The sequence below is a fragment of the Sarcophilus harrisii genome, chromosome 1 (assembly GCF_902635505.1).
Source record: "Sarcophilus harrisii chromosome 1, mSarHar1.11, whole genome shotgun sequence".
Classification (NCBI taxonomy): Eukaryota; Metazoa; Chordata; class Mammalia; order Dasyuromorphia; family Dasyuridae; genus Sarcophilus; species Sarcophilus harrisii.
In genome coordinates this window covers 9,812,046-9,825,001 of record NC_045426.1, presented here as the reverse complement: position 1 = coordinate 9,825,001, position 12,956 = coordinate 9,812,046, and the positions used below count along the sequence as shown (strand labels likewise).

Below are 12,956 nucleotides of genomic sequence, written 5' to 3'. Positions count from 1 at the left end.
CTATAGATAAATTCTTTCCAATACTATATTCATGAAACCTCAGAATCGTGGGTTTAGAACAGAAAAGAACGGCCAACGTCATAGAGTCCAACCCCAGCCCTTGATTGAAAGATGAAAAAAATGAAGTCCAGGAAGAAATTGATCAAGCTCACGCAGGAAATAAGTAGCAGAAGAAAAATGAGAACCCAAGTTCTGAGTCTTCTAAACCAAGACTTTTTTTCCCCTTTGTGCCTTTTGCATGTACAGAGTTACCATAGTGGGAGGCGAGCCAAGATGGTAGAATAAAAGCAGGAATTTGCCCAATCTCTCCCCAAAACTGCTCCAAATTTATTTAATTAATGATTCTAAACAAATTTTAGAGCATCAAAACATTTTCCAGATGAAGGCAACTTAGAATTTCAGCAGAATAGGTCTGTGACATCAAGGTGGGAACCCTGGAGCAGGACATGTCGGTACAGCCCTGCATCCACCCCAGCCTGGCCCAGCAAGACATCTGAATCACCAAGGAGGACCTGGAAGGTCAACAGAAAAGTTCTGTTGAACCAGAGTGTGAGCCCAGCATGCATTCCCTGCACAGGCTCAGTCCTGGCTCCAGCCCCTGCCTGGACCCCAGCATGGTTGAGACAGACCTCTGAATCAGCAGCAGTGCTGGACGCTTCTGGACCTCTCAACCCAGGGACACCAGAGAGAACTCAGAAGGTCAGTGGAGAGGGTCTGTGGCCAGCATCAGCCAGCACCCTAGATCTTACAGCTACAGTGGGGCAGGGACAGCCCTAACAATTCAAAAGCAGAAAAGAGTGTTTATGATCAGCTTCCCAGGAGGATTTCTGAAAACAGCTGCACAAAACCCTGAAGCCTGGGACAGTGCACCCTCCACCCTGGAAGCAGAGCACTATTTGTTAACTATTTGTTAAAGTTAAAAGCTGAGTAATAGGCTAGGAAAATGAGCAGAAAAAAAGTTTCTGACCATTGAAAGTTATTAAGACAAAGAGGATCAAAACATATACTCAAAAGATGATAACAAAGTCAAAGTTCCTACATCTGAAGCTTCTAGGAAAAATAAGAATTGGGCACAATCCATGGAATAGCTGAAAAGTGACTTTGAAAATCAAGTAAAAGAGAAAGAGGAAAAATCAGGGAAAGAACTGAGAGAGATGCAAAAGGAAATACAAAAAAAAACTGAGGAGAAGAATTCCTTAAAAAGCAAAATTGGTCAATTGGGAAAGGAGATACAAAAGCTCACTGAGGAAAATAATTCTTAAAAAATACGATTGAGCATATAGAAGCTAATCACTCTATGAGAAACCAAGATACAATAACGCAAAATCCAAGAAAAAAATGAGAAATATCTCATTGGAAAAAAATTGCTTTCAAGAAATTATCAAGGAAGAGACTGTCCTAATAGTCTAGAATCAAAGGATAAAATAGAAATAGAAAGAATCCACTGCTCATCTCCTGAAAGAGATTCCAAAATAAAAGCGCCCAGAAATATTATAGCCAAATTCTGGAATTCCCAGGTCAAGGAGAAAATATTGCAAGCATCCAGAAAGAAACAACTCAAGTATAGTGGAGCCACAGTCAGTATAACACAAGACTTAGCAGCTTTTACATTAAAGGACTGGAGGGCTTGGAATATGATATTCCAGAGAGCAATGGAACTAGGATTACAACCAAGAATCACCTACCTAGCGAAACTGAGTATAATCCTTCAGAAGAAAATGGAGGATTTTTCAAGCATTTGTGATGAAAAGACCCAGAACTGAATGGAAAATTTGATTTTCAAATACAGGACTCTGGAGAAGCATAAGGAGATAATCAGGAAAGTGATATCATAAGGGACTTAATGAGGTTTTTCTGTTTACATTCCTACATGGAAGGATGATACTTGTAACTCATTAGAACATTCTCCTTATTATCACAGTTAGGAGTATACATAGACAGGTGTGAGTTGAATATGAAGAGATAATATCTTTTTTAAAATGATGAAAGTGGAATGTACTGGGAGAAAAGTAAAAGGAGAAGTGGAATGGCACAAATTATCTGCCATAAAAAAGAGGCAAGAAGAAGCTTTTACAGTGGAGGGAAAGAGAATTTCCCTCATCAGAGAGCTCTCATCAGAATTGACTCAAAGACGAAAGAACACATACACTCAATAGGAGTATAGAAATCTATCTTACCCTGAAGGAAAATAGGAGGGGAATTGGGACATAGAAAGGGAGGGAGGGTGTTCAAAGAGAGGACATATTGGGAGAAGGAATGATCAGTAGAGAAGAGATAGGGTGAAAGGAGAGAGAGAATAAATGGGGGAAATACAATTAGCAATAACAATTGTAAAAAAATTTGGAAACCAGTTTCTCTGATGGAATATTAATGTTCTCCAGAAAATGATGAGCAGGATGCTCTCAGGAAAAAAAAAAGAAAAACCTGGAAAGTCCTCCATGAACAAAGTCAAATATACTGTATACAAAGTGATAGCAATGTTCTGGGAGGATCGGTTGCAAATGACTTTGTTATTCTCAGTAGTACAATCATTTACAACTATTCTGAAGGACTTATGATGAAAAATCCTATCCACACTAAGAGAAGGAACTGATTGAGTCTGAACACAAACCAAAGTATTCTCACTTTCTCTATCTTCACTCTTTATTTTCAACTATGGTTTCTTTCACAACTTGACTTTTATGGAAATGTTTTGCAAAACTTCACATGTGGCTTTTTAACCTAGCACCCAAAAATCTTAAAAACAAAAAACAAAAAAAAAATTGTTTTGAATATAACTGGAAGAAAGTGTTAAATAAATATTTTTTAAGAGTTAGCATGGGGAGAATACTAGCTAATCAATCAAGCTCACAATCAACAACCTTTTATCAAAAACTTACTCTGTGCTTGTTTGTCGGAGGATCTAGGTTCTTTCTAATTCCTTCTCTTCCTCTTTTTCCATGTATAATTCTAGGAAAGTTACTTCACCCTTTTCTGTCTCCATTTTCTCATTGGTTCTGACCTTTGGACCTCCTGTACAATTCCTGATCGCTAAATCTTTATGTAAACCCAACATATTTCCATTTGGTTGTTCTGCCTCCTTTTTGGATTGGACTCAAGCTCCTAGAACTCCTGATATCTTCTATTATGATCCAGAACAAAAACAGTTTTGTGTCCCTGTCCTCAAGCTCAGCCTCTATGTGATCATCCAAAATGAATCAATAATAAGAACTTTCATCTCTTTCATATTTTAAGATTCTCATTATGCTTTCTTTGTAATTGTTCTATGAGGAAGGTGAAACATTACTTCTCCAATTTACAGATAAGAAAAATGAGGCTAGAAAATGTCAAACCCAGGTATGTCTTTTAATTTAGCTCACCTTCTAGTGAGCCATATAGAAAAGTAATCATTTTCTAGATGATAAAGCACATTTGGTTAATTCCTGACTTGTATATAGCAGCTTCCTATTGAAACTTGAGTGTTCAGAATATTTTTGAAAATCTAATATTTTCCTTTTTTGTGGATGTACTGGAAAAGCTTGAACAGGCTTAGAGCTGATTGTTAAGATTTGCTATTTTATGGATTGTCCAGATTAAAGAGAATGAAGGATGAAATGTTAATAGTGGACATTACACTTAAAAGTGTGCCATGTGCATTTTTTCCTGAAGAACTAGTTATTAAAAATTTATCAACGCACCTCTGTGCATAGTCTGAGCAGAGTAAGAAAGGAGGAAGCCATTGGGATTTCATATAAAAACCCCATAGAGGAGGTGAGACCCAGACACTCACCCTGACAGCTTCGGACTTCTTATGGAACATCTCCTCCATATTCTTCGCTAACTTTTTCACCAGCTGGAGGCCATCAATTTCTTCTATTGCAACATCCTTCTCATATTCTTTGTATTTCTGCAAGAAAGACAAGGGGTATTAAAGGCAGGGCGGCAAGAAATTTAAAGTGCTTTAACTTAACAAGGAAACCATCTACTTGTATGAAACTCGCTTTGAAACATTTTTTTCTTGTTGGATTCAACATATTATTTAATTAATATAAGTGTAAAAATTTTCTCCATCAAAAAAAAAAAAAAAAAAACTGATACTGTGAGCCCAACCATAATGGGCTTGGTTCAGAAATATTCCTCTGACACAGAATAGAGAGATCACTTAGTGACCCTGGGAAATCCGCCTAATCTCCCTAGCCTCAGTTTCCTAATCTCTAAAATGAAAGGGTTAACCTAAATAGCTTTACAGTCTTTTCTAGCCCTCAATAAAGGATGCTATGATGATGGGAGATCAGCAATTCAACTGTGACTTAGACTCAAACAGAGTTGTCTAGAACACTGAAGGGTTACCTCCTTCACTTAACCAGGGTGTATCAAAGAAGAACTTCAGTCCAATCTTGCTAGATCCAAGGCCCGTCCTCTATCTCATATATGCCACAGTAGCCCTATGTTTTGTTTTGTTTTTTAATGATCAGAAATATTCCTTACTATAAATAGGTTAAGCAGTAATTCTCTGGGCACATACATGGGGGATAGGCCCACATTTATGTTTGTAATACATAGCAATAAAAAAATCCTAAAAACAATCAGCCAAGTGTCTGCTGCCCTTCTTTGGGCCAAAAATTCACATTCTTCTCTTCCAAACTTAATGTTCTGACAAGAACCTCATTAATTGTCCTTGAACCCAAACCATTCTAGGACCACTACCCTAAGACAGGTAAGAACCAAAGTGAAGAAACAGGCAATTTCAAGTGGCAACCTTGAATCTGGCCATGAAAGGTGATACCTAAAAACTTTTCTTTAACAATTTCAAGACCAAGACACATAATATTTGGAAAAGTTCACCAATGCCAGTAAGTAATGAAGAAAATGTATCCTCTAATAGTTTTCTAACAGAGAGAGGGTGGAATGAACAATTCTTTTCAATTTATTTGTTTTTATCTTGAACTTGTCATTTGTTTGATGTGTGGGTTCCCTGTGTGGAAGCTCCCTCTCTCAATATACATTCTCAATCGATTCTAATTTAATTCTAAATAATAGGCATTTATTAAGTGCCAACTACATCTAGACAATATGCTAGAAAAGAGGAACAAAGAGTCCCAAACTAAAAAGAATAAAATAAATTGTCTTATAAGTATCGTTGCGGGGTATTTAATAGTGAATTGATTTACTCAAAGTCCTACAGCCAATATTTACCAAAAACAAGAACTGGTACACCCTCAATTGTTCCATGCTGTCTCTTATGCTCAATCTCTCTTTTAGACTTGATCTTATTTCTTTTTAACATGCATGGATATGTCCTTCAGGATCTAGTTGGGTCATTTTTATATTACAATCCCTACAATAAATCAATTTCAATCTACTTTTAATTTCATTTATCAGAGTCCTATCTTGTGACCCCAGCTTTTGAGATAAGAATTCACTATCTGACAAAACTGCTGGGAAAATTGGATACTAGTATGGCAGAAAGTAGACACTGACCCACATCTAACACCATATACCAAGATAAGGTCAAAATGGGTTCATGATCTAGACATAAAGAATAATATTATAAACAAATTAGAAGAACATAGGATAGTTTGCCTCTCAGATCTCTGGAGAAGGAAGGAATTTGTGAGCAAAGAAAAACTGGAGATCATTACTGATCACAAAATAGATAATTTTGATTATATTAAGTTAAAAAGTTTTTGTGCAAACAAAACTAATGCAGACAAGATTAGAAGCGAAGCAACAAATAAACTGGGGAAATACTTTTACATTCAAAGGTTCTGATAAAGGCCTCATTTCTAAAATACATAGAGAATTGACTCAAATTTATAAGAATTTAAGCCATTCTCCAATTGATAGTCAAAGAATATGAACAATTTTCAGATGAAGAAATTGAAGCTATTTCTAGTCATATAAAAAGGTATTCTAAATCCTATTGATCAGAGAAATGCAAATTAAGACAACTCTGAGGTACCACCTCACACCTCTCAGATTGGCTAAAATGACAGGAAAAGATAATGACAAATGTTGAAGAGGATTGGGAAAACTGGGACACTGATGCATTGTTAGTGGAACTGTGAATGGATCCAACCAATCTGGAAAGCAATTTGGAACTATGCTCAAAAAGTTATCAAACTGTACCTACTCTTTGATCCAGCAGTTTCTACTGGGCTTATATCTCAAAGAGATACTAAAGAAGGGAAGGGGACCCACATGTGCAAAACTGTTTGTGGCAGCCCTGTTTGTGGTGGCAAGAAACGGAAAACTGAATGGATGCCCATCAGTTGGAGAATGGCTGAATGACTTATGGGATATGAATGTTATGAAATATTATTGTTCTGTAAGAAATGACCAGCAGGATGATTTCAGAAGGGCCTGGGGGGACTTGATGAACTGATGCAAAATGAAATGAGCAGAATCAGATCATTATACACAGCAACAAGAAGATTAAATGATGATCAATTCTGATGGACATGGCTCTTCTCAACAATGAGAGGATTCAAACCAGTTCCCATTGTACTTCATTCATTCATTCAATAATGAAGTACAAGTACATGTACACCCAGAAAGAACTGTAGGAGCTGAGTGTGGACCACAATAAAGCATTCTGAAGAGGGCAGGAGAAGTATACTTGAAACAAGGTACTAACTCAGTGGAATTGATGAGATGATGGTTCTCTAGTTCCCATATATATACTCAGTACTTAGTATGGTGATGTAATGATTCCGTAATTCACACATATTCAGGATGTTGTGATGATGTAATTGTACTAAGGTATATAAGGGCTGAGAAGGATTGGAAATGATTCATTCTATCTTGGACCAGCCTCTTGGTGCCTCCTTGCCTCAAACCTTCCATGACATCTTGAATTCTCCAAAGTTCTTTCTGAATCTGTGCATGCTAAATTCCTGCTGACTCTGTCCGAACTTCACAAAGTCGAACCAATTGTTCTTTCATTTGGTTCCTTGTAATTGTTACATCATATTCTAATTTGTCATATTCTCGTCATGCTCTTTCTAGTTCTGCTGTAGCTCGAGACAATTCTCTGCATGTGCTAAGTAGTCCATTCTGTAGCATTCTCACTCTTTTTGTTGTTGCTTGCTTGCATTTTGTTTTGCTTCACTTTTTCTTTTTTTACTGGTTTGATTTGACTTTTCTTGTGCAGCATAAGAATGATATAAATATGTCTGCATATATTGGATTTAATGGATATTTCTACCATGTTTAACATATATTGGACTACTTGCCATCTAGGAGAGGACATGGGGCAAGGGGGAAGTTGGAACCCAAGGTTCTGCAAGGGCTAATGTTGAAGAATTGTCCATGCATATATTTTGAAAAATAAAGAGCTTTAATTCAAAAAATGGGGGCGGGGCTTTAGTGGATTGTAAGTTTAAAAAAGATTCCTACTTCATTCTAAGCACTATAAAGTATACAAAGAGAAGACCAAAAATCAGCCCCTACCCTCAAGTGGCTTACAGGTGATTGGAAAGAAATTGGATGGGTTGTAGAGTTGGAAAAGAAGGCAGGTCCACTAATGCACTGCAGTGTTTTTATTAATACTATCTATTGCCTATAGGAAAATTCTGAATTACTATCCATGCGTTCGTACATAAAAACACAGCAACAAACCAAAATAAATCAGAATTATTTCATATATTTTGGGACCTACATTTTTTACCCTATTTTAGTAGAAAAATACAATGATGATTTATATTGATAGAATATTATACCAAGATTATGCATTTCCTGGAGCAATGGCTTTGAAGTTGCACAAATGTTCTATGAATGATCTGGCTTACTCCAAAATGCTGTGAATAGAAATTGGGATACTGGATTCAAGAAGCTAAGGGAATCGGGTAGCTTGTTGGCATGAGGCACATATGCTGACCCTTCTTGAGTTCTACTCAACTGACTAAAGTGTGTGAAAAGAGTGCTCCAATCACAGCTGAATTAACAGGGTCGTCCGATGTTTCTGGGCCAGAAATCTAAGCTGAGGCTACAGGCCAGTGGGAATTTCCTCCAAGTTCAAATGTTAGTGGAACTCCTTGGAGCCTCAAATCCCCAAAGTCCTTTGCTAACGGCTGAAGGCAGCATCTGTGCCTAAGACTTAATTGCAACAGCAAGAAAAACTATTTTTTTTTCTTTTATTGAGAAGCAAGTCAATAATGAAGACACGAATGAAACCAATTTAATATTTCTGGTGTTGGTGAAATGAATCTCTGTCTTTTACCAGTTCAGTAACCCAAAATGGTCCAAGGATTGAGATAAGCAAGAATAAAATGAGTTTCAAAATCACCCTTTAGCTGCATGAGAAGGAAGAACTCTATTTTCAACATGAGTCTATTATTCCTCACTCTTGCGTTTCTCCTCTAAAAGGCTGTCAATTAATTTAACTCTAATTATAAAACAAGACTTCAATTTAACATCCCTGCATTTTTTCTTTTCTTCTTTTTTCAAAATTATTTTCATGTGACTGGAAGTAGCCAAGTTTAATGTCTTGTTCTCCCTAGAACAACTTGTGCCTGGCAAGCTAGCTAATCCCAATGAGCTGCCTTTGTGGAACCAAAGAAACCAGATCTGGACGGGAAATAATAGCATGTGGGACTATCCTTACTTAGTCATTGATCTTCAAGCCTTCTCAAAGCAATATTGATCCTTCCATCACACACATACATACACACACAGACACACACACACACACACACACACACACACACACACACTCATCATTGTCTCAATCAGTGCAATTTTCAAATATAACAAATGAGTAGATGTATTTCTCCCTTTGCTGCCTCAGTCATTATTCTACAGTATTTTTTTTTAATCCTCATAGCTCCATAATATCCTAATCCTAGAGTCAGAATAATGAAGGGCCCTAAATGAGTCCCAGGAGCTATTTAATCCCAGAAATTTGGCCACAAGGAAATTTTAGGAGCACAGCCAGCCAGCCAAGCATGTTGGCAAATCAATAATAAGTTCTAAAAAATTAATAGTCCAGAATGTTCCTGGCAGGGTTTGTAGATCCTGCTATAGCTATCCCATATTCTAATTCATCCTGCCTCAGGTACCTATCGGATTAGTAAAGAAGTGGTTGACTTCTCCAAAAAAGAAAGAAAAAAATTTCAAGACCATAGCTATTCCCCTATTCAATAAATTCCCAGGGGTTCCTTCCAATCTCCACGAAATATAAACTCATCAGTCTGACATTTAAAGTCCTCACAATTGACCCTGCTCTAGCTGTTTAGTCTGATTAAGCCATACTCTCCTTCATGTCCAGTACAATCTGGCCACGTATCCTTTCACTGGTCTTCACATACAACACAGCAGCTTCCATCTCCATCCCTTTGTCTCACGTGCCTGAAATACTCTGCAAACTCTCCTTTCCTTCTGAAAACCCCAAGTTTTCTTTAAAGATCACCTCAAATACCATGTCCTACAGAAGGCAGGTTTCTTCTTTTCCTCCAGAACTTTGTCCTCCTCTGTCTCCCCACACACACACACACACACACACACACATACACAATAAGCTTAGATCTGTTTTATTTCCACATGAATATATGCTTTTTCCTCTGACAGAATATCAGTCCTCATAGTTTCCTTTTTGATTCTGTATTCCTAGCGCCTCGTGCGCTGTACCTGGTACTTCACAGGCATTGGAGAAATACTTGTTAATTGATAAATTAATTGAGAAAAGACATGTAGTATACTTTAAAAATTCTGGTTCTAGACTCAGGGGACTTAAGTTCAAAACCCATTTCTGATACTTTCTACTTGTATGGCCTCAGGAAAGTCACTTTAACTCTTCTAGTCTTGGTGTTTTTATCTGTAATGTGAGAAAACTGGATAGATGGACTCGGGAGTCAGTGCCATCTCCTAGCTATATGATCTTACGAGTGACAAAAACATGACTGGGAGCTTATTGGGAGCTTGGGAAGGAAGGAAAGAAGTGGGCCCCTAATTTCATCTCTGGGAAATTCCCTCCCACATTAAAAGTCACTAAATTTCACACTAAGAGATAGCACTGGGGGGCATATGCCCCAAGGACAATGAAGTCAGAGGGAAGGACATGCACATTATTAGGGTCCAAAATGAGAACTCGCTTGGAAAATCCATATTTTCTGTCCAATCAGTGATTTCATACCACAACTCCCCCAAGCAGCTATAATTTTAAAGTACATAATCAATGACTGAGTCTTGAAAAGGGTAAATGGCTCATTGAGTCGCAAACATGGAGGAATAGAGTCAACTAAAGGTTTTAAAGCCATGGAGTTGCTCCTATTGGATCAATTTCAGAAAAGAACTTTGGGTTGTTCATAGCTAGTCAACAAGCACTAATTAAAGTGCCTACCATGTGTTATACACTGGACTAAGCTTTGGGAATACAAAGACAACAATGAAACAAGACCTGCTGTCAAACTCCAATTCTATGGTTATTTTAGAAATCAATATTCTAGTAGCAAGATTTGATTAATAATCAATAACTATCAGTCTCATCATGTAGACAAACTAAACAAGATAAATATACAATCTTAACTGAGTTTGTAGAGATTCAAGACAATACGATAGAATTTAATTTAGCAAACATTAATGCCAGATCTACATGTGAACTGAGCACTGGGGAAAACACAATATCAGATTCAAAAAGCTGCCATTCTACAAAATTCTGGGATTCTCTTTGCTCTGGTCTCTACCACCAATGAAGACTCAGCTCAAGAGCCATCTTCTGCAGGAAGTTTGTCCTGGTCCCTCAGCTCCTAGTGCCTCCCCCACCCCAAGACTATCTTTCATTGTTGACCCTGAATGGTTTTGCACAATTTTCTGTAATCCCCCCCTCCCAACTCATCCCACTATTCTACTGCCAGGGCCTTTTTCTAGTAAACTATACAGAGCTGTATGAAGAACAAATGAGACCTTATTTGTAAAGCATTTAATCCAGTGCCTGACATATGATAAGCACTTAATAAATGGTTATTTCTTTATTTTCTTCCTCCATTGTTTCTCCTTGATAGCAGGGGCTTTTTCATGTATATCTATACATATACATGTGTGTAGATTCTCTTTATTTCCCTATCCCTTTGTCCTCCTCTCTCTGTCTCTATCTTTACTCTCTCTTTTTCTGTCTCTCTATCTCTTTCTTTCTGAATCTCTCTCTGTCTCCTGTGTATGTGTCTCTCTGAGTCTCTCTCTGTTTTTCTGGCTCTATCTCTGTTTGTGTGTCTATCTGTCTCTGTCTCTCTCTCTCTGTCTCTTTCTGTCTCTGTCTCTTTCTGTCTCTGTCTCTGAATCTCTCTCTGTCATTTTCTTTCTCTGTGTGTGTCTGTTTCTTTCTGTATGTGTGTCTATTCTTGTCTTTCTCTGTCTCTCTTTCTCTGTCTCTCTCTCTCTATCTCTTTCTCTGTCTCTCTCTCTCTCTGTGTCTCTCTCTGTCTCTGTCTCTCTCTCTCTCTCTGTCTCTCTCTCTCGTCTGTATCTGTCTTTGTCTCTGTCTGTCTCTGCCTTTATCCTTCTGTCTGTCTCTCTGTCTCTCTCCCTCTCTCTGTCTCTCTCTTCCACCACCTGGAGAGTGATGGAATAAACAGATTTACCAGAAAATTTAATTCTCTTGCCCAAAATCTATCACCTTAGCAAGACTTGCTTCAACACAGGAAGCTAACCAGCAGGATCCCAGACACAACATTTGCATAAGAAATGTTTGGAAGCACCTTTTTTATAGTCACAATATCCACTATCTCATTTGCCCTACCATCAAAACCAGCATTCGCTTTCATAAAAGATGGTAAAAGCCCTAAACCAAAGAAATTATGCTAACTAGAATGAGGCTCCAGCCATTGCCCAGCATGGCTCCGTGGGAGTCCAGGCTAACAAGGAAAGGGCTCCTTTGGAAGCCCTACATGAGCCAGACCGCTTTGGCTGCTTTGTTCCTGCCAAATGAGATCAAATGGGATTATTCTTTGAATCAGCTAAAGGCACAGAGTGTCAAAGGCGTAGTGTCTGTCACATAGCAGGTGCTCCATTAATGGTTGATCCTTCCTCTCTACCCTTATTGCCAAAGAGGGTCAGTAAAATCTAGCCATGAACCAAGGCACTTTATTTTATTAATTTTATTATATCATATATTAATATTAATTAATTTATTAATAAATTAATATTAATAACAATATTAAATTTATAATTTAAATTACATCATCTTACATTTTGTTATACTATACAATATTATGTTATCTGTTAGAACATACCATATATTACCTACATATATAGTGGATGGAGAGCAAAGTCATCTTGGAAGAGGATCCTGCATTAAAGAAGCACAGAAAGTCCATGTTCCGTGATAGTCTTAGAAAAATAATTGAATTGTATTCTATTAAGCCAATTCACCAAGCACATATTAAGTGTCTGCTAAGTTCTGGGCACAACACTTGGGGACTGGGATGCCATGTGTAGGTGGCTCCCTGATGCCTGTCCCTACCCCTCACTGGCTCCAGGCTAACTGTCCTATCACTGCTTTTGTGGCAAATTATGTCTTTTCGTTGTGCACTGTTTCCAAGGCATTACAAATAGCATTTGCTTAATTTGAAACATTTCTCCAACTGAGATAAGCCCTTTGGAAAATATTGGAAAGAACCAAAAAACAGCCAGAGAGCAGAACTTTGATCCAGTGCAATGACTGATGGTTTCCAACTGAATGATGGTCAAAGTTCTCCCTTCCTCAGGTAGAGAGCTTTGGAGTCAGGGCTCAAATCTTGCTTCTGCTACTCACTTGTGTGACCTTTAACAAGCCATTTATCTTTCTGGGGCCTCAGTTTCCTCAGCTATCGAATAAAGAGGTTAACTATCTGACCTCTAAGAGTCTTTTCAGTTCTAAATAAAGGACCCTATCCTCTATTCAACTCAACAAGCACACATAAAGCCACCCAAAATCTCTCTGTAATTTGAACAGAGTAACTGTTCAAGCCCCAAACTAAGAGTTGGAAAAATAAAGTCAGAAA

The 12,956-nt window shown here is 37.8% G+C and overlaps 1 protein-coding gene across 1 annotated transcript in view; it reads right to left on the bottom strand.

Annotated features, from left to right (window-relative positions):
- Window positions 1-12,956, bottom strand: part of CACNA2D3 (calcium voltage-gated channel auxiliary subunit alpha2delta 3) — a 1,010,949-nt gene that overhangs the window by 814,354 nt on the left and 183,639 nt on the right. Inside the window, exon 3 of the mRNA XM_031952127.1 lies at window positions 3,770-3,886. Within this exon, the coding sequence (XP_031807987.1) occupies window positions 3,770-3,886 (117 nt within the window). The remainder of the gene's footprint in view (window positions 1-3,769; window positions 3,887-12,956) is intronic.